General features: G+C 46.6%; 1 protein-coding gene across 5 annotated transcripts in view; it reads left to right on the top strand.

The window, feature by feature from the left end:
* The first annotated feature begins 9,832 nt into the window (after positions 1-9,832).
* Positions 9,833-26,741, top strand: part of TMEM245 (transmembrane protein 245) — a 158,158-nt gene continuing 141,249 nt past the window's right edge. For all 5 annotated transcript variants that reach the window (XR_012901837.2, XR_016348906.1, XM_075921638.2 and 2 more), the window contains exons 1-4: positions 9,833-10,622; positions 20,732-20,849; positions 23,195-23,296; positions 26,475-26,585. Coding sequence is in view for 3 of the 5 variants with exons in the window: in XM_075921638.2 (XP_075777753.1) it covers positions 9,975-10,622; positions 20,732-20,849; positions 23,195-23,296; positions 26,475-26,585 (979 nt within the window). In the remaining 2 variants the exon portion in view is untranslated. The remainder of the gene's footprint in view (positions 10,623-20,731; positions 20,850-23,194; positions 23,297-26,474; positions 26,586-26,741) is intronic.

Below are 26,741 nucleotides of genomic sequence, written 5' to 3' on the forward strand. Positions count from 1 at the left end.
GAAGGCTGGAATGAGGGTTTGGGGATAAAGAGGCAGAGGGTGGGTGTCTTAGGGCAGAAGATGGGACCTGGAGGGCCTCAGGTGGAAGGAGTGATGGGTGCGAAGTCAAGGCACGTGGGAGGTGCAGGACTCAAGGCAGGGGCTTCCGGACAGGGGGCTGGGAAGTGGAGGAGAATTACTGGGGTCACCCATGGCAGCGAGAGTGGTTCTGCTCCAGCAGTGGCTCCTCCTTGGGGGCTGTTCCTCCAGCTCCCCTCACCCAAGTCTGCAGCCTGTCTGGGGGTGGGGGGCATCCCACTACCTACTGCTGCCCCCCTAGTCAGCTTCTGCTCTGGGAGTGCCTTGCTTGGGGCAGTGACCTCCGCCCCCCCCCCCCCCCCCATCTTCCAGCCTTTTGGAGGAGCGGCAATCTGCAGGCTGGCCCTGGCCTCCAGCTACCCCCCTGCTCTGCTGCTGGTATGGAGGGAGCAGTGGTTTGGGGGCTACTATGCCGACTAATGGACCCCTCCATCCTGCAGCTTATTTGCAGGGTGCTCTGGTGGGCTGGTCTGACTCTCTGGGCCTCTAGTGGTCCCCCACAGCCTACAGGCTGTTGAGGTGGAGGTGGGCTGCTCCTGGCCTTCAGGGCCTCCCCATGCCATGGCCTGCAGGCTGTCGGGGGAGGGGAAAGGGAAGGCTCTGGGGACTGACCTCCTCCTCCAGCAGGAGGAGGTCAAAACCTGCAGGCTCTCCATGGTGAGGGGCGGGCTCCAAGTTTGGGGCAGGGAGGCTACTTACATGGTCTGGTGGCAGGCAAGACGGCAGAGCACCAGCCCTGCTGGCCGCTCTTAGTATTGCGCCCCTCCCATCTCTGCCCCCTAGGGTTGCCAGGTGTCCGGTATTGTACCAGACAGTCTGCTATTTGAGCACTCTGATCAGTAAAAAAATCAGAAAAATACCAGGCATGTGCAATGTCCAATATTTTCTGATTTTTCTGGCTGCGCACCGGACGGAAGCCTGGCATGGGCAGGAGAGCAGCTGGGAGTCCCAGCTGGGAGGCGTGGCCATGATTGCTGCCAGGAGCCCTCAGTCGGTTGAGTATGAGGAGGAGGAGAAGCCTCCTTTTCACTCATGCGTGGCTGGGAGCCGGTGCGGGACAGGCAGCAAGTGCCCGGGTCAGTCCTGCTCCCTCGCCGGCCAATTTGCTCACCCCTCCTTTCCCAGCCATCCGGTTTTCCCCCACTTCCCCTCCTGATCTTCCCCAGCCAGCCCCCCTGCAGCCCTCCCAGCTCTGCTTCCCGCCGGTTGGTTCATCTTCCTGATCTCCCCCAGCCAGTGCCACTGCACCACCTCCCCCCTGCCAGCTCTACTTCCCGCCACCCCTTACTCCCGGCCAGCGCCGCCCCCTCCCGGCCAGTCCCCCCTCCCCCGATATCCCGCGGCCAGCCCTGTTCCGCCCGATCCCCCCACCCCATGACAAGCCCTGCTTCCTGTTGGCCCCCCCATCTCCCCTCCCCCCCGTTAGCTGTTTCCAGCCCCCCCCCTCCCAGCCAGCACTGCTCCCTTCTTGGCTGGTCCTCCTCCCCATGAAGCGTGTCCGCGTTTCTTTTTTTAAATGATTACCTGGTAACCCCTAGCAGTAATCCAGGTCTTGGAGTTATTTTTTTTTTTTTTGCACAACTTTGATCCCCACCCCTTTTTTTTCTTCAACAACATTTTTTTCCAGTGTTTTTTTTTGGGGGGGGAGGGGCGGTGTTTGGTATTTTTGTTTCAGCCATCTGGCAACCTTATTGTCCCCTCCCTTTCCATTTTATGCAAAACAGTCCCATTCCTGGCACTTTCCATTTTCCAGGCACAACCAAATCCTAACTTTGGTTTAAGATAGGGTAAAAGGAAGCTGCATACCAAATTTAGTGATCCTAACTCTTACGGTTTAGGAGCAGTTCTTGAACAAAGGGACTCACAGACAGACACACTCTAAAATACATGTTGCACCTCTATAAACTGGGACTCTCTGGTCTGACAACATCCATGATCTGGTAGGACCATGGATCAGAGTCCTGGCAGGTTGCAAGGGGTGGAGGAGAGAATGGTAGACGATATCTCCCCCTGTTTCTGCTTCTCCCGAGCAGACAGAAGAAGCCAGCAAGAAAACCCTAATGCTAGTCACTTGCTCTAGGTCAGCGTCTTTTAAACGTGGGTCGTGGGGCTGCCAGGGTAAACCGCTGGCTGTCGCATGCCACTTTGTTTACTTAGCATGCGCATAGCCACGGAGTCTTGCAGCTCCCCTTGGCTGGAAATAGTGAACCATGGCCAATGGGAGCTGCAAAGCTCTGTGGCTACAGACACATTAAGTAAACAAAGCAGCATGGGTCCGCCAGTGGCTTACCCAGATGGTCCTGTGACCCAAGTTTGAAAAGCACTGCTCTAGGTAATGCAGCCATGGATGGCAGATGTTCAGTGTCCCTCACAGTCCTCCTCACTCTCTAAGCCCCAAATAGGTTGGAGAGAGTGGTGACCTGAGGAGTTACCCTGCCCAGCCATCAGGCAGGGCATGACCCTGGGTGATTGACTGGCTATGAAAACAAGAATCTGTTTTATTGCCAAGGGATGGAAAAACTCATCCATCAGCAGCAGGGAGTCCTAAACACCTCCCTAGTGTGGGGCAGACAGCACCTCCCAGCTCCTGACATCCTAGCAATTCACACACCTTTGTGGAGCCTCAAAACTCCCTTGACTGTAGGACTGGGGATCCCAACCCTACTGATGGGAAACAGGCCTGGGGAGGGGAAGCTATGGGCTCAGGGTCACACAGAGTGTCAGAGCCATGGATGGGACCCAGCAGTCCTTAATTCCAGGCCCCTTCCCTAACTGTTGCTACACACGCCACTCCCTGCCACAGCTGGCAATTACAAGCAGGGCCTCATGCCTGCTCCCCCAGCCTTTGAGAGGCAATGCGCTCTGCTGTAGTGACTGGACAGGTAATTGGGAGGCAGGACTCCTGGGTTCCATTGCTGATTTTCCTATGGACTTGTGGGCCTTTGGGCAAATTGTTCCCCCTCTCTATGGCTCTGCTCCCAGCAGTCAAAGGGGAATTTAACATTTTCAAACTCTTGTAAAATGGTGGGAAAGTCCCCAGGAAAAGCTGCTCTGTCAGTGCTAAGCAGCCTCTGCCCATTAAGGGTCAGAGCTCACTGCCCAGGAGAAGGAGTGTTTGGCTCAGGATTTCAGTTCAGTCCAGTCTATAGAGAGTGGCCCAGCCTGGAATTTGGCTCAAGGAGATCAATTCTCCAATTAGTTAAGGGTATTTTGAATTCCAATACAGTGCTCCAAAGTGCTTGATGGCTGTGCCAGGGTGCAGACGCAAAAGTCCCCTTGGGATTGTTCTGCAGTGTGTTGATCATGCCACAGAGGTCTACCTTCTTGTTCATAGGGACTTTCCACTGCCCTGTCCTGCTAGACCATTTTTTCTGGTATCCCCCAGACAAGGCAAGTTGTTGGAGTTATTGCCCCCTGCAGAGCAATGCAGACACTGAATCACTTCAGCTCTGGGAGGATGTAGTTCTAGGGCTCAGCAACCAGGGAACCAATCCTCAAACGGGACCAAAAATCCCCAGATAAATCCGTCTTTCTCTGTGTTAAAGTTTTACACAGTCCCCTTTACCAATGAAAAAGATATACACAATGGGTGTTACCTGTAGATACTGATTATTTACACTGGACCTGATAGTAAGCAAAAGTGTTTTTATTAAGTACAAACTGTAGGATTTGTGTGGTTGCAAGTGAAAACAGACAGATCAAAGTAAGTTACTAAATTAAAACAAATAGAAAACACATAGTTAGTTTTAATTCAGTAAGAAACTTATTGCAAGCAGATTCTTACCCTAGAGAGCTGTTCTTAATCAGGAATATTCTTCAAGTCAGAGACAAACTCTTTTACTTTGACTCTGTATTCTTTTAGAGTTTGCCAGACCATTTCCTAGGCCAGCCAAAGACAAAGGGCAGATAGCTTCCCACTGCTTAAATAGACTCTTCCCCCAGGATCGGAATCTTTATTTTACATTTCTCCTTCTGTGGAAAAGTACCAAGTTCAAAAATGGATCCTAGTACCATGTAGAATGATCATATGTTTTCCTAGGACTAGCCACCTTCTGGACATAAAGGACAAACAAGGCTGTTGACAAGTTGTTAAGTTGATCACCAAGTCGTTAAGCATCCAGGTCACTCATAATGGCTCTCATTAGCACATTTAAAACTATAAACAGACTCACACTTCATATTTCTAACTTTACACTGAAAAATTATACATGCACCAAAATAGGATATACAGATCTAGCAACTGTAACATTAAAATTGATAGGTCACGTGAGATATTTTGTATAAAACATCTTCAGGTTATTCATATTTGTACTCAGAAGCCAATTTTCATAAAGCATTGGGGGGGAGGACGACAATCATGGTGTTGTCTACAAATTTTATAAGTATACTCTCCAGCATCAGACTCTGGATTGATCCCTGAGAGACTCCACTAGATACACCCTGTCAGTTGGACAGCCAAACATGGGGAAGGATTTTGAGTATAGGCTTCCAACTAGATGTGTACCCATATTATACTAATTGCATCCTGAACACATTTCCCTAGTTTGCTTGTGAGAATGTCATTTGGGACTGTTAAACGCCTCATTAACACCAAGATCTATCATAGCTACAGAGTGCCTACCTCCACTAGGCCAATTACACCGTCAAAGAAGGAAATAGGAATAGTTTGGAATGATTTGTTCTTGACTATTTTGTGCTCACTAGTTTTTATAACCTAATTATCCCGTAGGTGCTTACAAATTCATTGTTAATACTTTTGCTCCAATAACTATCTAAGTATGGAATTGAGGCTTGCTAGTCTGTAAACCCTGGGGAACTCTTCGTTCCCCTTTCAAAGATAGGTACTGCCATGTTAATGGATGGAAAGGTATTTTTTCCTGGGATCCCAGAAGAAAACCTCATTTGTTAAGGCACAGAAACAGAGATAGGAACCTTTTATGTCCCCTTGGCAAATAATCAGTTCTGAATGGACTTTAAGAAAGAAAATGGTTAAAATTTGGCCCCAACCACTTCTTGTTTCTACAGACTAGATATTTAGGAAAACTTAGAATTCTTGGCACTCAGAACCTTGAAACACCCTTTTCTCCTTCCCAGAGGGCTTTAATGCCCCTTATCTCACCCAGCCTCACTACTGCCTGGTGCCTGAGAATTGACCCGATTCCCATTGCACAGATTGGGATCCTGAGGTAAAGAAAAGGCAAGTGACCTACCCAGGGTCCAACACAGCAAGGCAGTGGCAGAGCCAGTAAGAGAAGTCACCAGCCCTGACTCCTGCTCTGACAACACCACTCATCCCAGAGGCAGGGGTATAGCCCAGGGAGCCAAGTGGTGAGAAGATTTACACTGGAACAAAATGGCTCTCAGAAAATCCCATTCAGACTAAACCCATGTATTTCTTGAAATCATAACAACTTGGATCAAAACTCCTTGCAAGAATATTTTCTTGCAAACCAAAAGGATCTCCTGTTTGTCACGGTGTGGTAAATTGTCTTGTTGCACACAAAGAGGAGACACTTGGATCTAGAAAATTGGATGAGAAGTTGAAGTCTGAGCTATGTAGTTGCGACTCTTAGCAATTTCAAAATAATAAAAGACAATAAAAATAGAAGAGTTCAGCTTTAATGTTTGTCATAATCTGATATAACTCAATGTGAAAAGATACTTCTATCCTGCACTGCTCCTACTGATAATCTCCAGTAGATCCCCATCCTCCACCCACTTTGAAGTAGGTGGTAGGAGAGGATTGTCAGCCCTTCTTGGAGGGAGAAACCAAGGTGGAGAAAGAAGACATGATGGCTGCGTCTAGACTGGCCGCTTGAATTTGCGCAAGAGCACTGACTTTGTAATGTACAAAATCAGTGCTTCTTGTGCAAATACTTTGATGCTCCCGCTTGGGAAAAAGCCCTCTTGCACAAGAATACTTGCGCAAGAGGGCCAGTGTAGACAGGGAAGGACTGTTTTGCGCAAAAAACCCCCGATGGCGAAAATGGCCACCGGAGCTTTCTTGCGCAAAATCGCGTCTAGACTGGCCACGGATGCTTTTAGGCAAAAGCACTTTTTGCGCAAAAGCATCCGTGCCAATCTAGACGCGCTTTTGCGGAAATACTTTTAACGGAAAAACGTTTCCGTTAAAAGTATTTCCGCAAAATCATGCCAGTCTAGACGCAGCCGACTAGTTTTAGGTTATACAGCTAGGTAGTGGAAGGGTTGGGAACAGGACCAAGGAGTTCTTACTTTCAAACTAACCATCACAGCTTGAATTTCATACACTGAATGATCAGACTAAAGTGTTCTCATCTGATCTATAAGCCAACAGTTGTTCATAGTGTTACCCCTGGGGCCTGAATAACACTCAAATATGGCCTGCTGGTGAAAGCCCCAGTCAAAAGGAAACAGATCCGCCCCCTCCCTCAGGATCTGTCACCTATGAATTAGGCCCGTAAGGAAGACAAAGGGAAAAGAAAGACAGACTCCAATTAAAGGTGAAAACAAGAAGAAACTGTTTTAGGGATTGTATACAAAAATAGGGAAGAGCGGGGGAAGAAGCCCGGCGCAAACTAATAACCATCAACAAAACAGTGGAAGTGAACAGTAAAAACCCTCTATATAACCACAGTCTGCATGAAAATAATTGGTAAGTTCTACCCCAAATACAAATGGCTACTTGCTCTTCTTGAACTTGAGTGACAGGATCCGGAGAGTGTTGCTCGGGACCTACAACCCTTAGGCTGGTTGAGAGCCCTCATGGAGGTACACCGGGGAGTCCCTTGCTAATGGTAAAGGAATCCCAAAGAGGATGGCAGGCAGGTGGTATTTGCAGGATGGAAGGTGATAGATGGGATTCCTCTTCCGCCCTCCGGATTGGTCTGCAGCTGGATCAAGTCTCTCAATACCTGCGTGAACACTGTCTCTTGGATGGACAGCACCCCTCCTGGGCTGCATCCGAGCTTATATAAACTTTTGGGCAGGAAACCTCTGAGGTGGTTTGCCCTTCAGTCCACAAAAAGGTGGGAAAATCCAGTTCGTACTGGTTCTTGTTTACCACTCCATATGAAGGTCCCCTCCCTGTCCCAAAGTCACGTCTTGCAAACTCCATTTTGTCCGTATCAACTCCATTTTGATATTTACCCAAACAGCCCAAAATACCATTAAACATCATCAACCTATTAACCTATTTTACGTAATAACTATTTATCATGACAGAGGATCAGCCTACAATAGTAAATATTCAGCAAAGATTTTAGGAAAACTGGAAGGTTAGAGAATGATGAACTGCTCAGAGACAGTGGAGAGAATCATCAAAATTTGTCAAATGTGATTGGTTATGACTTATTGCTTGGTCTTAAAAGAGAACAACAAGGACCTGTGTGCCCTCTGCTCAGATAATCAGGATTAAGACTTTGTCAAATATTTCAAAGAATGGCCCAGGTCACCACCAAAGGGGATAACTCTCAGAGCACTATTCTAGCCTCTCCTCTTTGTGAGTGTGTGACGGGTGTCCATGCCCCTCCCTCCTGCTGGTCCGGCTCTGGCGCTGTAGGCGGAATAGGCCCCGCGGCAGTGCTGGTGCGACGCATGCTCCCTGGTGTTCAGGGAGTTTAGTGCCAGCCTGACATCAGGGGAGAAGGGTGGGGGGAGGAGGGACACTGAAGCTACACCCCCCATGCACAGGAGGCGTCCCAGTGGGAGATTTAAACCCACTGGGTGTGCTGGCTGGGGGGGGCCGCTGGAGAATGCCGCGCACCAAACCGGGCCCAGAGGGAGTGCAGTGCAGCGAGAGCCTCTGATCTGTGGGGTCAGTCAGCAGCCCCATGGGGAGTGCGGTCAAGTAGGAATAAGAGATCCTCCGGAAAAGGCTTTATTTTCCGGAGAATCACGTCTAGACTGGCGCTTTTCTCCGGCTTATCTCCAAGCCGGAAAAAAGCAGCAGCCATGTTAATGCAAATACCGTGGGGGATATTTAAATCCCCCGCGGATTTGCCTATTCCAAAGTGCTACATTAGCATCCCTTTTCCGGAAGGGATGCCAGTGTAGACACAGCCAAGTATTGTAGTGCTCTCTCTTTACTGTGAAAATGTAACTTACAAATGTAGCTTTTTTTTGTTACAGAACTGCACTCAGAAACAAAACAATGTAAAACTTTAGCGCCTATACATCCACTCAATCCTACTCTTTGTTCAGCCAATCCTAAAACAAATACGTTTGTTCACATTTATGGGAGATACTGCTATCTGCTTCTTATTTACATTATCCAAGGCTGTCCCTGTCAGTGTTGATGCCCTATACAGTCCAGCACTGGCACAGGCCATTCTCCATGGGGAACTGGAGCTGCAGGGGCTGAAGATGTGGGGGGGTAGTGCGTTCCAAACTCTTATGGCTCGGACACCATTGATTGCAATGGTGTTTGGTTTGTCCAGTCCAGGGGAGTTGGCAACCCAGGAGCAGGGCAGGGAAGGAGGCTCACCTGCAGCCTCAGGGCAGTAGGCGCGAGGTGCAGGTTGTGGCATGCAATGCAAGAGTGGACCAGAGAAGAGGGCAGCCACGCTGCTGGCCGGGGAGAATTGGCACTTTGAAAGGGCACCGTTTCTTTCCAGCTGCCAGCTGCATGGCTGCCCTTTGCTCCTCTGGAGTTCTCTGGCCTGCGCTTGCAATGCTTACTGCCACCTGATGAACAGGGGCTGGGTGCAGCCTATGGGACTGGGAGGGAGTCAGGCTTGGAACTGTTGGAGTCAGAGCTGAGCCTGAGGGAGTAGCCATTGGATGAGGTCACTGGAGCTATTCTGCCTGTGGCTGCTTAATGTCCTGTCTCAAGGAATACACAGCATATAGGTACCCGAAATTTAGTGGTGACCCATTAGCTGCTTATGTCAAGTCAAGAAGAGCCCCAATGTCACCTGAAAGTGAGACCAAGTGTTTACATGGCACTTTTGTAGCTGGTGTTGCAAGGTATTTACATACCAGATATGCTAAACATTTATATGCCCCTTCATGCTTTGGTCACCATTCATAAGGATATACTTCCATACTAATTTAAAAAATCATGTATTGATTAAATTTTTCCCCTCTCTGATCCATTGCTGCCCCCTGTGGTCATTATATTGTATAACTGTCCCTGCTAGCAGAGCCCTCCCTTGCCAATTTATGAAAATCTCATTTCAGGCACATCCCATTGTCCTGCATACCAAATGTGGTGGTCCTAGCTCTGACTGTTCAGAAGGAGGAGTTCTTGAACAGATAGACACAGGCTCTTGCCAATATATAACAGATGAAAGAGAGATAAAATGTGCACTTTCACTGTGCATTCTGTATTGTAATTTAAATCAATATATTTGAAAATGTAGGAAACATCCCAAAATATGTAAATAGTCAATTATTGTTAATAGCATCACACGCACTTTTACATTTTAATCATGTAATTAATCACAATATGTTTTAAAAAAATCGCTTGATAGCCCTAGATTAAAAAAACAAAAACGAAGCAGCGAGTCAACAGTGGCAATTTGTCAAGGCACAGGTAGAGGAAGACGACTTCTGTCTCTTTGGGTGGTTTGTATTTTGTCACCAAAACCAGGGCGTTTCTGCCACCAAGCGTCGCGCAGCAGGGTGTACACATGCAAAAGTTCGTCAAGAAAAGCTGCCTGTTCGCCATGGAATGTTGTCGTGTTACGCGCCCAGCATCACAATCCCCCTAGAGAAGGGTGGGGGGGGGGGGGGGGGGAGAGGAGGGGGTGCGTGTGGAGGAGAAAAAGAAACTACATTTCCCGGCATCCTCGGCGAGGAGCATGACAGACTACATTTCCCAGTTTCCCCGGCGCGTCATACCGCGTGCGGCGGCGCCTGTGCCGTTGTCCCCCAGCGGCGGCGGTTAACGGCTGGGTGTGGAGGGGGCGTGAGCCATGGCTGACAGCGGAGAGCCTGTGGCGGGTCCCCGCGTGCCGTCTCCTCCCGGCTCCCCGCTGCAGGGAAGAAGGCGGCCGGGGTCCCCCCCGGCTCCCTGTGCGGGCAGTAGCGGCGGCGCGGCGGGTCCCCCCGGGGCGGCGGTGGGCGCGGGGCCGCGGCTGCTGCTGCTGCCGCCGGCGGCGGTGTCGTCGCTGCCGCGGCTGGAGAAGCCCATCAAGCAGGCCTTCTACAACACCGGGGCGCTGCTCTTCGCCGGGCTGTGCTGCGGCGCCGCCGTGCTGGTCTACTTCATCCTGGAGGCCTTCCTGCGGCCGCTGCTCTGGGCCGTGCTCTGCGGCACCTTCCTGCACCCCTTCAAGAGCTCGCTCACCGCGCTGGGCCGCCGCTGGCTCGGCCGCCTGCACCGCTCCCGCACGCCCGTGCTGCTGGCCGCCCTGCTGCTGCCCATCTGCTTCGCCAACTACGGCGCCGAGGCGCTGGGCGAGCAGGTGCTGCGCCGGCGGCGCCTCCTGCTGCTGCTGGGCGCTGGCGGGCCGCTGCTCTACGGGCTCTATTGCCTCGGCAGCTCCCTGGGAGTCCAGGTGCTGCTGGCCCAGGCCGGGCTCCTCATCTGCCAAGGGCTCGACTTCTTCAGCAGCCTGTGGGTGAGTCTGGGGGGAGCTTACCCTCACTAGGGTCGGTCCCCGTGGGGCTGGCACCCCTGCCTGTGTGTCTGGAGAGGCTCGTGAGCATCACCCAGGTGGCTCAAAATCTCTGCCCCGCCCCAGAGCTCCCGTGTGTCTCCTGGCGGGCGTGGTACCAGTCTCCACCTTAGCATCCCGATCAGAGCCACCTGCAGAAACTTCACCCATCTCCTTGCCTATACACCCTTCAGCTGTTTTAATAAGAGAGGCAGGATTCTCATACGTGAAATCAGTGGGATCTAGGCATGAAAGTCCTGTGCTGGGATTCACAATAGGAGTCCGATGCCTAAATAAATAGATTTTGTTGTTGTTTGGGAGTTAGGTGTCTAAACACTTGTGGAATCTGAGCCTTGAAGCTCAATCTGGAATGAGTGAAAGGGGACCAAAACAAGTCTCAATATGAAATCTATGCTGATGTTACTTTGAAAGACATGAGGAAGCTAGCATCACTTTCACTTCACCTGTATCTGACCTAGAAACTTTTTGTGATCAGTATACCCTAGCAGTGTAGTTTTGTGTTCTAGCAAAAGTTCTAGTCTAGATGCAGTGATAACATAAATGTGTTAATTTAGCTCATTGAGCTGGTGGTATAAGCTACAGCAGCAAAACTTTTTTTTGCTAGTATTAGTGTCTACATTAAGATGGTCTGTTAAAGAAACCTACCTTAAACATCTCAGGAGCACCAAACTGCTCATTCACTCATTCCTAACTTCTAACCATACTTTTATCTTAATGATGGATTGGAATTGTGGCAGACAGTAGGGATGTTAGATATAGTGAAATTTAATACTTGTGTAACTTCATGAAATCTTATCAGTTACACGACTATCAGGGGGCGAGGCTGGTAGTCAGTGTGCTCCCGGTCTCACTCCCAGGAGTGTCTCCCACGGAGTGAGACCGGGAGCACCCTGCCTTCCCATGTTGCTGCCTCAGGCAGCAGCGCAGGGTGGCAGGCAGGAGTTGGTCCTCAAGGGGAGCCAGTTTAGAAACCAGCTCTTCTTGCAGGCTGGCTGTTTGCTGCCCCACACTCCTCCTTGCGGACAGAGCCTCTCTGCCTCCCACAGAGCAGCCTCTGTCTGCAGTGATCCTGAGCTGGAGGCTGAGCATTGACATAGGTCCATGGTCCAGTAGCAGCCCCTGTCCTGGGGGTGCTGAGCTCCCTGCAGACAGAGGCTGCTTTGTGGCAGCCTCCCCTTCTCCCCTGTGCTGTTGCCTCTGATAGAAGCTGCAGTATGGGGGCAAAGGTGGCAACACCACAGAGCTGGTGCTGGCAGAAACTGGCTTTTAAGGAAGCTAGCATGCATAGAGAGCCAAAAGCTGGCTCCCCGCACATATCGGCTCAAGCCTGCCCTTCTTGACCTTCGCACTCCTGCCTCTCCATCAGAGGCAGCAGCAAGGGGATGGAGGGCAAGGTAGGCAGATATAGTGCTCATGGGGAGCCTACTTAAAACCAGCTCCTCATGGGCACCAGCTCTCGCTCCCCCTTCCCCCTGCCTCTGCTATAGGGATGTCAAAGTGTAGTTGACTACATGATTAACTTATAAGCCTTAGCTTATAGATTAATGTTATTGACTGCATGCACTCTTCCCTCCCCCCCCTCCCCCCCCCCCCCGCTGCCTCAGATACAGAGCCAGGGGGAGGGGAAAGAGTGCATTTAGTCAATAACACTAACCAATAAGCCTTGGCTTATCAGTTACTCATATAGTGGACTACACTTTGACATCCCTAGCAGACAGCATAATGTTTTTAATAACTTAGGACACTAAAAATCACTTTGCCCTACCAAGAAAATTCCTTATTGACAGAAATCTTTAATTTACGTGGTATTTTTCGTCCTAGCACTTACCCAGAGTTCTTCCCAATCAGTCTGCTGAGCTTTTACTTTAGGGTATCGCGGAGTATACTACACACCATTGACAATAAAAGGAAATTTTTGGGGCACTGAAGTAAACTTTACTGCTATACAGAACGCTGAGGAATCTGTTCTGCTCATGTAGGGCACATGTGACTTTGAAACTCTCATTCAGAGCAAATACATTAAATGTCTTTAAATGTTTGGCTTGAGGCTCAAGAGTATGGTACTGAACAGTTTATATAAAATTAAACATCAACATTTGTGGCATTGGTGCTGGAACTAGAGGTGCTGGTATTGCAGGAGCATCCTCTGGCTTGAAGTAGTTTCTGTTATACCCAGGATTTACAGTTTGGTTCAGTGGCTCTCAGTACTCTCACTACAAATTGTGCCAGCACCCCTGAGTTGGTGCAGCAGCACATGTATTTAATCCAAGTATTTTATGCATATACCAGTTTCAATTTTTACTTTCTGCCTAGTTATGCATCCAATCCTAAATTGTTGCACAAAGATGGTCTGTAATCTTAAATAGCTTCTGTGTTCTATGCTAGTTTATTTTTACCACTGAGACAAATTGAGTATGATAATATCTTTTATTGGTGAAAGAGACAAAGCTTTTGAGCCTACACAGAGCTCTCTTCAGGTTTTGTATTTTTACAGTTCTTGATTGAGAGAGATGATCCTTCTGTCTCTATTTTTTGCAATTTATTTCAGAGATGCTTAGAGTTGTGAAACTTGGAGATTTTTAGGGCATGACTGACATGAATAAACATTTTGTTTAAAAAATGAGAAATAGAATTTTTACTTCACAGTATGACCATATTGTATGACAGTTTGTACACTGATACACACATTAGGGATGTAAAATCCAGTTTAATAAGCCAACCATTTTAAATGTAATGTTTAACCTGTTAACGGATTTAAAGGGAGGCAACCCCACCCACCTGCCACAGCTGGGCTGGAGTGCCCTCCCTCTCTGCTGCAGACAAGGGTTGCTTTGGCCAGCTGGCTGGAGCAGCCTCTCTCTGCCTTTGGTGCGCTGGCCAGGCCTTCCATGGACATGGGCTGTTCTGGCTGGCTGCTCCAGCCATGCTACCTGTTAACCGGAACCAGTAAGCTTCACCCGTTAAGGATGAGATTTACCAGTTAACTGGTTAACTATTCATGTCCTTAGCGCGCGCACAGTGTTTTAAAGGCAGTTACTAAAAAGACCTATTAATTTGTTGAGTTTAAAAGCTTTAAGATTGCGAAGTCAAGTACAGTACTCAGAAATCAGGACTATGGATGTGAAAGGTTAACCTGAACAGATAATTCTTACTGGTAAATGGTGGGGGCTGGAGCAGCTCACTGCCTGCTGCAGGCAGGGGGCTACTCAAGCTTGGCAGGAGTTCCATAGCGGACAAGGCTGATCTTGTCTGGGAGCTGGGCGCGGGAGCCCCGCATGCCTGGGGCTGGAAGGGTCCCCAGCCTGGTCAACCTAATGTTTAACGGGTTAATTAACTGGGATTTTACATCACTAATCAGGACATGACAGAATTAAGATTGCATGGATAGGATAAGATCAGATTTTTTTTTTTAACTGGACAACTCTCTTTTCCCTCATGTCATGCACAGGATGAGTGGTATTCCGGGAATGGCTTAGTGAAGTAGGAGATGGTATTGGGCTTTGAGGGGTGGGAGAATATATGACAAGAACTAAAGACATTTTTATAATGTATGCACATATGGGGTCAGATAAGGTCCCACAAGAAATATGAATTCTGGAATTTCCTAACTGGTGAGGGATTAATTTTACAATGTATACATGCAAAAGCATACATTAAAAGTAATTGTTTCTACTAAATTTACAATAAAAATAAATTGCCATTCTGTACACACCACTAAACTGCCATGTACATTTTTACACCACCACATTAGTAATTGGCATTGTAACCAGTCTTGACCAGGCAATGTATTTCTCAACATTTACTTTTGCTAAAGTCACCTCAGTAAACTATGAAAGTTAATGAGAGCGCTTCCCTGTGACAGTTATTAGGTTACTATTTTTGTGCCTTGATCAGTGATGTTTAACAAGAAGCAGTTTTCTTTGAAACTGCAAAGCAGGATTTGAATTGGTTTTCCTCTTTCTTATAAGAAAGGGTTATTGGTATGTGGTAAAATTGAAATGTAAGTTTGTTTTTTAATTTTTTCTGAAAGTTATCAGGATTTTTGGACTTCAATAGGATTTTGTTGAATTACTCTTTCTGCTAAAAAGAACGTGCTTTCTTTTTTTAAAATTAATATTGGTAGGAGAAGGTAGTCTAACAGTTTGGAGACCTGGAGTCCTATACCTGCAGATTAGGCTGATCAGTTCCTGTTTATCCTTATTGCGAAAAGACCTCCCACTCACCATTACTGGTAGTCTCCCTGGTTTATACAATCTGTTGCTGTTCCTAGGGATGTTAATGTGTAGATGACTACACAATTAACTAATGAACCTGGGTTTATTAGTTAATCCTGTCAATTACATCACCCCTCCCGCCCCTGCTGCCTCTGTATCAGCTTAAAGCCGGCTCCCCATGAGACCCAGATCTGCAAGCTCCCTCATCTCCTGTGCTGCTGCCTTTGATAGAGATGCAGCAGTGTGAAGAGCGAGGGGAGCTGTCTACACGTGCCTTCTCAGCAGACCTGCCTGCCCCTTCTCATGCTGCCTCCTACAGAGGCAGCGGGGGAAGCAGTCAGGAGCCAGTGTTGGGGAGAGTCAGCTTAAAAGGGGAGGCTGTGGAGTAGCCTTTGTCTGTGAGGGGCTGGTTTGTCAACTGGCTCCCCTCTCAAACTGGTTCCCGCCTGCCTTCTTGTGCTGCTGTCTCTGATAGAGACACAGCAGTGCAGAGTGACAGGGGGCTCCCCAGGTATGGGGCCTGGAGTGCATTGGCTGTTGGCTCCATTTCCGGGGACTATCAAATAGTCAAGTAACTGATTATTTTTGTGCGGTTACATGCTATCTAACATTCCACTAACTCCCAATGATCAGTTTTCTCTGGTTTTTAAAATAGAGTAATGGTTTCTTCTCTTCAATTAACTCTTTCGTTAGTGAATATAATCCATGAATGTATTCCTCTGTAATAGAAACCCAGGATTTGCCATGCTGGAGAAAACCAGTGGTTCATCAAGTTCAGAATTCTGCCTCTTTTACTGGTTGAAATTGTAAGCTTCAGAGAAATGTGACACCCATATTTATATTCTCTCCCTGCCTTTCTAAATTCACACTTACCCAATTATGTGGTGTCATATAGATAAATATTCTTCCTAATCACAGGCTTATTAAGGCTTAAGTTTTTATGCCTTGAAGTAGCACCCGTGAAAAGATTTTAGCAAGCATAATTACAAGTATTAGTGGAGGAGAGGGGGAAGATCAGACATTTTAAGATGCTTTTTCTGCAATTTTCTAGGTTTGGCTTCTGTTCATGGGAAAATTGTTTGAGCAAAAAAACAGTTGATTCCTGAATGAAAAGGAGTCCACATACTTTTTGCTTTAGTTAAAGACTTGTTTTCAACAACTGAAGCATCTCAGGAAACGTGATAGAAAGTAGAAATTTTGAGACAGTGTCTCTAAATTCAGTGTTTTTAAGCATCGAGTCCTAGTAGAAAATTAGTTTTGATTTGCCTAATTAGTGGTTCCCAATCACTGTGCTGTGGCCTGCTGCTGGGCCCCGGACCTCTGGCTGCTGGGCCATAGTGTCTCTGGGTGCTAGGGTTCACCACAACTGTTAGGAGAGGTGTGTCCTGCCCTGCCTTTCAGCCAGTCTGCACTGGGAAGGGGAGGGGTATCCTCTCAGCCATGGAAGAGCAGCTCCCTATGCGGCAGGAGGATTGCGTGGAGCCACTCTGCATGGTGGAAGGGCCACGTGGGAAGTGCTCTTCCCCAGCTGGGAGGAGACCCTATGCTGCCCCGCCCTTCTGCCTGGCAGGGAAACACTCTTCTGCTGCAGAGGGAGACCCCCCTGCTGCCTGGTGCTGGTTGGTGCGGGGCAGGGCACACTTCTCCCAACAGCTGCAGCAGGAGGGGAGGTGCTGAGCGGTGTACCCCAGACGTGAACAGCAGCGCAGCGCTAGGTGAGTGGGACCAGGCAGGCGCTAGTGGCTCCAGAGGCGTGGGTAGTGCTGGGGGGCTCTGGAGGCTGAGCTAGTAGTGGGGGGGAGGGTTGCGGGGCAGGGTTGGCACTGGGGGGCTCTGGGGAAGGGGCTGATAGTGGGGGCTGGCTCTGGGGGAGTTGGGTGCCGTGGGGCTCTGGAAACAGGAGGCTGGTATGGGGGGGATCTGGTGGTGGGGGGCTCCAAAGGGTAGGGGGCTGGCATTGAGGCGTTTGGGATGGAGGCTGACACCGGGGAGCTCTGAGGGTGGGAGGCTGGCACTGGGGGATTAAGTGCAGGGGACTCTGGGGTCAGTGTCTGGGACTCTGGGGTCAGTGTCTGGCACTGGGGTGGGTAGCAGAGGTCTATAGGGTTTAGGGCTGGCTCTGGGGGCTGGGCTTTTGGTGATCGAGTAATGCTTTATTAGGATATTTAAATATTCATCATTTGCGTAATTAATTAGGAATGTCGATTAAGCTATAGACTACATGCATTCCCCCCTTCCCAATCCCTCCCCCCACCTTGCCAGTAACTTTTTTAGCAGGCTGGCCAGCAGCCCAGCTCAGTCCCAGCTTGCACTGGGTCCTGGACCTACCCCCGTAGCGGCTTTGCATTTAAAGTGTATTAGGAGCCAGGCAAGTAGGCAGCCTGGCTCATTCCAGATTGTGCCGGGTCTGGGAGCCCAGACCCCTACCCCCATGGGACTACAAAATAGTCGACTAACCAATAAGAATTCATGAGGTTAATCAACTATTCAGTTAACTGATATTTAACAGCTCTATAATGAATATGCAAAAATTCAAATAAAACGTTACCGGTCCGCCAAAAGTTTGTGAATGGGTTTTCCAGTCTCTGGTATCAAAAAGATTGGGAACCACTGGACTACATTATATTTAGGGTCTTCATGTATAATTAAATTTTACAACCATGGAAATTATTAGGCACTTAAACTAATCTTGAATTTTAAAGCTGAAATTTTGATAAATGCTTCACATACTCCCCAAGTTTGAATGGAATTATTTTACTTTTGAAACAAAATACGTTTTAGGAACTCCTTTGAACTTTCTTGCACACTAGCTTCCATTATAAAATTGTAAACTTTATAAAATTCCATTGTAAACTAGGGGGTAGGACCCTGATCAATTCAGTGAGGAATCTGAAGGTCCATGAAAGCCCCATTTCATTTTTGACCAGCTTAAGTTGCTCAGGAAAAGAACCAAGTTGTAAATATGGTGTAAATTTCAGTTGTTAGAAATAATGTACTACAGGTTCAGCCTCTCAAATCTGGGATTCTCTGGTCTGGTAACATCTGTGGTCCAGTAGGACCACGGATGTTGCTAGACCAATGAGACTGCAGCCATTGGGGAGCCCCCGGTCTGAGGATTCTGGGAGTAGAGGGGTTGGCAGTGGCTGCGGAGCCCCAGCAGGGCCAGTGGCTGCAGTTGGGGAGCAGGCTGGGAGTCCCATAGCAAGGGACCACCCCGATTGGGAGAAATCTCACGTTTGGGGTGGATCAGGTCCCGAGGGTGCTGGAGGAGGGAGGTCCAACCTGTACTCATTAGCCAACACCATTATCTAACATAGCATTAATTCACTTAATCCATAATGTCACATGAATTGAATCCTTCACATCTCTGGAGTCAACTGACAGTTGGTTTCTGTGGCTTTTTGGAATGGTATAGCATTATTTGGTTTTGAAATAAGATTGCTGGCACTTGTTATAACAGGAATCTTAATACGTTTGTACACAGATATGAAATGCATTCATTTAATGAACAGTTTACTATAACCATTAAACTTTTGAAAACAAGGACTGAATTATGCTAAATATTTAGATAATTGTTGTTTTGTTTGAAGTGTTGTGATTTGAGAGCTATATATAATACTTGAGCAGTGAAGCATATTTTGCTTAAACTTTGGTATCAGAGTGTTTGTTAATACCCTGCTAATAATTGACTACTGATAAAACGAGCAAGAAATGTTTACAATAAGGCTCTAATATCTCATTAAAAGATTACATTCTTATTAACAAAGTAGAATTAAAAAAAGAACATTACAATCTAAAGATCTCTCAACAGTTTTACAAACTGAAAAACAAAATTGACTAGAGACTGTACTAGTCAAATTTGATACCTTGTTAAAGTCAAGGGTTAGATTGATACCTTTTCTCATGATAAGCAGTGGCTTCCTTCTCAAGCCACTCCACTGAACTGTATTGGGGCTACCTGTGATGATGAGTAATATTTAATATGAATAATCGGTTTCACTCTTCACTGTTACGAAGTTTGTCTACATTTTAAGTGTGTGCAGTGTTTGTTCAAAGTTAAATTTCTATGATGGCTTTTCTAATTAAAATGCATGTTGGACTTAAATTCCTAGGAATTACAGTATTAATGCATAAGAATGTAAAAGTGAAACCAACTATAGACTGACTAGTCATTCAATTTTTGTAATCTTTTTCATTTGTCAAAAACTGAATAAAATAAACCCACAAAAATAATGAATAGTCAAGTAGTTTCTAGTTTTTAATAATCTGATGATTTAACATTGATAAAGAAATATATTTTTAAATCCTGTTCCCTCAGAAGTTAGTAGGAGTCTTGCTATTAACTTTAGTAAAGCCAGGTTTTCAACAACCATACTTGAAAAAAATCACCCTCCTTCCTGAACACTGTTTTTGTTCAAAGTTAGATCAGTAGCTCCCAAACTTGTTAGAATGGTGCCCAGCTATGGGGATCTTTTCTGTGTGACCCACTGACCACTTGTACCGGCACCGTCCACCCAGTACCACAATCTTAATTTGCCATATATGGTGGTAGGGGTGTCAGAGAATGAGCCCATCCACCTTGCAGCCATATTTCCTATTTTGCAAGGTTGGGCCGGGCTCCCTATTCAGGACAACTTGATATTGCTAAACTTGAGTGGCTCTGATATTGGGCACCAGGCCACAATACGCAGAACCAGAAGATGGCTGTAGCCCCATGGGTCAGGATACATAGTTGTGGGATGAGTGCAAGTCAGACTTGGTCTCCATCCCCATTAAATGCTTAAATGCTTTCATGAATAGGATTACCTTCCAGAATCTGGGCTGGAGATCAAATATCTCTTAAAATATAAATTTCATTTTTAAAAAGTGTTTTTCCTCTGACTCTTTTCCTTCTGTTCAAATTTCTGCCTTTTTCTGGTTCAGGTTGCTTGTAATTTCCTTCTTTTGCTCCCTCTCATATTTTACTCTTTCCTCCTGTCCAATATTATTTAAGGTAAAGTAGTAGATCTTAAAAGCTTGATAGTTATTTTTCTGTTCCAGTTATTTGAGTAGAGTTGCAAGAGGCAGATTTTAAGCAGACAAAAAGAATCCCGTGTGATAGTTCTGATCTGCTACAACCTGTTAGTACAATAGGACTGAAAGAGTTTATAAAAAAAACCTCATATTTGCTCAGTACATTCCTGTTGCATTTTAAATGGATAACAAAGTGGTATACTGCATTAGTTCATGAGCCATTCTCTATTAAAGGCTCACATTTAAGTTTAATTCAGTAATAAAATATAACTTTTATTGGCCCTGGTAATTTTCACCACTTGCTTTTTGGTTGGAAAAATACATCATTGTGTGCATAAAGCAGAAATGGATGGGATACTGATTCTTTACTTGTGCCCCAATGTTAAAGTTGATTTTACTATTGTTAACAGAAGAGCACATTTTTTTGTTTTGTTTTGCTACACAGGTGATAATTATTTCGGATTACTTTGACAAAGGGAATAGAGACTATTAACAATGATAGGAATAGTTATTTAAAGCTATAGAGTTCGCCTTTCAGAGTAAAACAACTTTGAAGAATAGAACTGAATTTATTGCTAAACTCTAGAAGAGCTTGAACTATGTATATAATGGACAAATTAATATTTGTTGGTATAGAAACAAAATTTAATGGTTGCAAATATTCTAAAATAAAGATTTTATGCATATTTTTCCAAGAGTACCTTAACACAAAAGACCATTCATGAAGATACAGGAGTTCAGATAAAAACCATACAAAATAAGTAAATGTATCCTTGCGTATGTGTATAACATAAGTATGCCCATAAGTATTTTCTTCTTTTAAAGATATGGACTTTGGTTGTGGGATATCTGTTGACCATTTCATTCAAGTGGAATGCAAGCACTGAACGTTACTTAAGAGCAATTTCTATTCCTGTCTGGATAATACTGCTCTTCCACTTAGGTGGGTAACACATCATAGTATGTATGTATAAAGTATAATTCTGAAGCCTAACAAAACATCACTGAGCCAAATTCTCAACTGAGATCCAGCTCTTTTTCCTTCTTCAGATGGCTCAGAGTATCCAGATTCTTATTGTAAATGGTCAGCAGAGAATTTCTCTTGGTGCAGGAGAACTTGTTGCTATTCTAAAGCATGTAGGAGGCAACTTTTGTGCTGCCATTCCCCTGCAGTGGTGAACAGAGAGGAGTCATGGAGAAACTCTGTCACATTTCCTGCCTCTTATCCCTTGTGTGAGTTAGAGCAGCTCCTCTAATGCTGGCTGGGGACAAGTGCTGGTTGGCCCTCAGGATCAAGGATCAGAAACCAGCTCCTTGACTCCCCTCCTCCTCCCCTCCCACGCTTGACCACAGGAGAGAATTTGGCCATTCATCTAACTTTTTACTTCTGTTTTTTAGAGAATCTCAGTAACAAAGATGAAATAATTCTACCAGCCATTTTTTAGATAAGGTGAAAATAAACTCTTCCTTCTATAGCTATTGTGAATATATTGCTGTTCTCAAGGATGTTTTCAAACATGATTCTGGGATGCATTAGCAGGAGTGTTGTGAGCAAGACATGAGGAGTCATTCTTCGGTCTACTCTGTGCTGATTAGGCCTCAGTTGGAGTATTGTGTTCAGTTCTGGGCATCACATTTCAAGAAAAATGTGCAGAAATTGGAGAAGGTCCAGAGAAGAGCAACAAGAATGATTAAAGGTCTAGAGAACATGACTTATGAAGGAAGACTGAAAGAACTGGGCTTGTTCAGTTTGGAAACGAGAAGACTGAGAGGGCACATGATAGCGGTTTTCAAGTACAGTAATTCCTCACTTAACATGTGCCCGCTTAACATGTTTTCATGATAGCATGTTTTTTTTTTTTTTAAGGGAACATTGTTCGAACAACATGACTCATCCCCACAATAACACGATTTCCCCTACTGGCCAGCTGGTTGCCGGCAGCTGTGCGGGGCTTCCCCTGCCTCCCTGCCAAGCGGCAAAGGTTCGCCACTCACTGCGCCATTCCCCGGCGACCCCCTCTGGCCGGATGCTTCGCTCCCTCTCCTCTGCCCCCCTCTTGCAGCCAGCGGCTGGGTTTCCCCAGCTGGCGACTTGCCAGCAGCTGCACGTGGCTTCCCCCTGCCTCCGGAGGTTCTCCGCTCACCGCGCTATTCCCCAGTGACCCCCTCTGGGGATGCTTCGCACCCTCTCCTCCGCCCCCGCTTGCAGCTGGCGACTAGGTTTCCCCAGCTGGCCGGTCGATGGCAGCTGGTCGGGGCTTTCCCTGCCTCCCTACAAAGTGGCAGAGGCTCGCCGCTCCGTTCCCCGGCGACCCCCTCTGGCTGGATGCCTTGCATCCGGTGAGCGGGGGTCACCGAGGAATGGCGTGGCGAGCAGCGAACCTCTGCCACTTTGTAGGGAGGCAGGGGAAGTCCCATGCAGCTGCCGGCGCCCGGCCAGCTGGGGAAACCCGGCTGTAAGCCCCGTCCCCTGTCCTTCTCTTCTCTTCTCCAGAGCCAAACACCTCCCCTCCCTGCTATAACCCAGTCTCCTTTCTCTCCCAACCTTATGTCTCAGTCCCAGCTGCTAACAAGTGCAGGCTGGAGCTGCGAGCGCACGTGGGCTTGAAACACAACCCCCACCTTTTCCATTATTTTCAATGGGAAAATTGTCCCTGCATAACACGCTTTCACTTAGCACAAATATTTTCTGAAACGTATCTACCGTGTTAAATGAGGAATTACTGTATCTAAAAGGGTGTCACAAGGAGGAGAGAGAAAAATTGTTCTCCTTGGCCTCTGAGGATAGGACAAGAAGCAATGGGCTTAAATTGCAGTATGGGAGGTTTAGGGTTGGACATTAGGAAAAGCTGCCTAATTGTCAGTGTGGTTAAACACTGAAATAAGTTGCCTAGGGAGGTTGTGGAATCACCATCTCTGGAGATATTTATGAACAGGTTAGATAGAACTCTATCAGGGATGGTCTAGATGGTACTGGGTCCTGCCATAAGGGCAGGGGACTGAACTAGATGACCCCTTGAGGTCCCTTCCAGTTCTAGTGTTCTATGATTCTATGTTTAATATAACCTCAGTTAAAAAAGGTGTTCTGTTTCTGCCTTTCTAATAGCGTAACTATGTTTTTTCTTAGATATAGAAAAATTTCACATGCTTCTGTGGCATTAGATACTGATATCGATCTATAATTGCTAGGTTCTGATTGTGACTACCTTTTTCAGTATGTCTGGATTACAGTAACATTTTTGTTGCATGTTAAATTCAGTAAATTCTGAAAAGCCTTATTATTTTCAGCTTCTGTGGCTGGTTCCTGGAGGATTCCAGTGTTTCTGGTTATAGTTTTTCTGATGACTGTGGGCATGGTGCATGAGCAACAGAATGGAAAGGAATCTTCTGGTAAGAAATAAGTCCCTTTTCTTCTACCGTCAACTAAGGTAAACTTACGAAAAATGGAGGACTTGAAATTGTTATGAGTTCATTTTAATATATGGCTTATATATGTGTGTTCTTAATTATAGAGAAACTAAGAGTACTTGCATAATTATGCCTCAGCCATTTTGCTAGTGCTGCAGCTGGGGAGGAGAGTTAAATATAAATTATTAAACAATTAAGCATTTAACTTTCTCATGTTAGTTGATCAAACTTCATTTAAAATACAGTAAAGTAAAATATTATGTCCAGCACAAAAGATATCAATGTTTTTTTTATAGCAGATGTGGGGAACCTTTTTTGGATTGGGTGTCACTGACCCACAGAAAAATCAGTTGGGGGCCACACAAGTAAGAAGTAAAAAAACTCTTCCAAATCCTCCCACCTCCAAACCCTTCTCAATTGAGACACCTCACTCCTCTGTGCACCAGCCCCCACGGGGTGAGGGGAAGGGGAAGGGTCAGGGAGTACTGAGCTTCAGGGCTTCCCATAGGCCAGATTTACTTTCCTGGGATTCTGGAGTTAGTGGATTTTATGGACCCCCTTATGCTCTGGGGTGGGAACAAAAATGAGGTGTTCAGTGTGTGGGACAGGGCTGCCAGTGAGTGGGATGGGGATGCAGGACGGGGTGAGGAGGACAGGGTCTAGAAGGGAGTTTGGCAGTAGGAGAGGGTGTAGAGTGGGGATACAAGAACGGTTTGGGGACGAGAGGGGGAGTAACAGAGAAAAGGTTAAAGAGTGAGAATGCAGCCAAATAGCTAGATGAGGCGGGAGAGGCAAAGAAGTGGGGAGTAAAGTAAAGTGCATCTTCTGTAAAGTAATGTTATATCCCCCTCTCATCTTCCCTCTGCTCCAACCTCACTCCCCTCAGCTCTGTGGTCCCCAGCCCCCAAGCCTGATCCCTTGCATCACCCCATGCCCCTAAGTGCAACCCCAGCCCCCTCCCATCCTGCCCCCGCAGCTTAAACTCTTGCATTGAAACCCCTGCCTCCTCCCATCCTGCCCCCACATCCCTGTGCCCCCAGCACACTCCTCATCAGAGCAGCAGAGCTGGGGTGAGGTAAGCAGCGGGGGCAGAGTCTCTTCCCTGCCCAGCCCAGGCCTTTGCAGGCAGACTGAGGCTCCTGGGCTGGGGCAGGCAGAGCCCGGGGCTACCTAGGGCTGACTCCAGCCCGGGCGGGTGCAAAGGGACACTGGGGAAGGAGCTTTGCAACCCCGCACACAGCCTGTGGGGAGCAGCCCAGGCCCCGGCACGCCACACCACGTGTGCTGGCTGCCCGGTCCTTGCTCTGTGAAGCAGGGCCAGCCCCACCCCCTCTCAAAGCAAGAATCCTGTAGTGCAGGGGTATGTGTTAATCCCTTAGCTCCTGGAGGCTGCACACCCAGATTGGGCAGGGCCAGCCCCAGGGATACATGCTTAGGCCTCTTCTCCCTACCCCTATCTCCCTGCAGAAATATGGAGCTGCAGCATAGGCTCCCTGCTGCACGGGGGGGGGAGGGCGGGCCTGAGCTCCCACCCTGCGTGCCATGTGAAATTGGCTGTGTGCTGGGGGCTGCTTACCCCTAGACTAGTTAATGAGTTGATAAGAGCCGCCAGGCTTTTATACATTTAAAAGTCTGAAGGGGGGTGTCTGTGCGTGTCTGTTTGTTGTGGAACCAGGCTTGAGCCCGGAAAGCTAATTCCTGGCTCACGCCCAGTCCCCAGTTACGCCTCTGCCTCCCCTACCCCCCTGCTGAGATGATCCTGGGGGAAATTGGCTTTTAAATAGGCTCCCCACAGCTCCTTCTCCCCCTCCTTGCTGCCTCTCTGATAAAGGCAGCAAGTAGGAGGAAGCGACTAGTCAAATCACTAGTTAAGCATATGCTTATTGGATAGTTATTAGATAGTCGACTAGTTGCTTACATCCCTAGTCTGTTGCTCTTCAGCAGAGTCCCCTAGGGAACAAAGGGGATCATAGTAGGCATTCATATTTAAAATAATATTAAGAACCTAAAAATGTTTACAAAATTTTGTTAAACTGAAATTAAGATTGAGATACATTTCAATACTTGTGTAATTAGCTGAAGCATTGGAAACCCAGGAAGTTCATAGCTAACAGTAAATTTAAACACACTTGAAGATACTGAATTCACAGTTAAAGTTTGTCAATTACTTTAACTACATCGATGATGATGATGGGGGTGGGAAGTAGGAATATGAATGGGTAACTGAACCTTACCTGGTGATGCTTACTGAGTAATGATTAACTGGTTCCCAGGGGCAGCTCCATTGGTGGAGAGCAACCTGCTCTGCATGGTTGGAGGCTGATTCAGCCTGGGCTGGAGCGGTTCCTCAGTTTGCAGTTGTGTGTCAAGACTTTTGTACCAATCCTTAAGTTTTTCATCAGTAACCATAAATGCTTACAATTCTTCTGCTTAACCGTTTTCAGTAAGATTAATCTCAACTGACATCTACACTTTAAACAGATTTCTCCTTGTATGAGTTCCACTAGACGGAAGTCATGTCGTATGTAATTTTGTCTGTACTAGTTTGTATCAAAATACTTGCTTGTTTCTGGGATCTGAGATCTCCTCCTGCTGGCTGCAGTGATTAATTATTGATGGCAGAGTACATGGTCCAATTTACATTTGGCTGATAGTCAGTACTCCAGCACTTTTAAAACTGAGAATATGGATTTTTTTTTGTTGGGAATGCAGCATCTTCCTCTCATTTGCCCCTCGCTGTGGCTGTCAGCAGCTGCTACTACTCAGGAGCACTCTGTTCTGGCACCATAGCAGTACCTGGTGGGCAAAAGGTGTAATTTAATCACCTTGCAAGTGAAATATATTTCTTACAGAGAAAAAAAAATCTGCAGAGGACACGAATTCTGCATGTGTACAGTGGCACAGAGTTCCCTAGGAGTTTCCCAGACCACAGCCATGGCATAAAATGCATACCTTTCCTTGTAAGACTAAATTTTGAATAGTGCTCAATGACAGATGATCATACTGGATCTACATAATACATGTAACTATTAAAATGAATATTTAGGTATTTCAGTTTAACTAGAGTACAATGTCAGTTAATGTTGGGAAATAAAAATAGTATGATAAAAATCAACCTCTTTCCAACCTTTTACTTACTTTTGTGTATTTGTTTTTACAGGGACAGAACTTCCAGGTCAGATGATTTCCATTGCTGCTTCTACAATTGCCATGGCAATATCGGTCACAGGATATGAGTCAAGTAGTGAGAAACACTCACCCCTACCCCCAGGTGACTGAACACTCTGTAAGAAAATATTTGAATTTGTTTAAAAAAAAAAAAATCGAACCAAGAGGAAACTAGAAACAAACTTTAAAACTTTCTCCAATACACAAATTATCACACTTATACCTGTGGCGGTAGTTTAAAAGTTATTCAAAAGGCAAC

The sequence above is a fragment of the Pelodiscus sinensis genome, chromosome 2, assembly GCF_052426305.1.
Source record: "Pelodiscus sinensis isolate ZL-2025 chromosome 2, ASM5242630v1, whole genome shotgun sequence".
Taxonomy (NCBI): Eukaryota; Metazoa; Chordata; order Testudines; family Trionychidae; genus Pelodiscus; species Pelodiscus sinensis.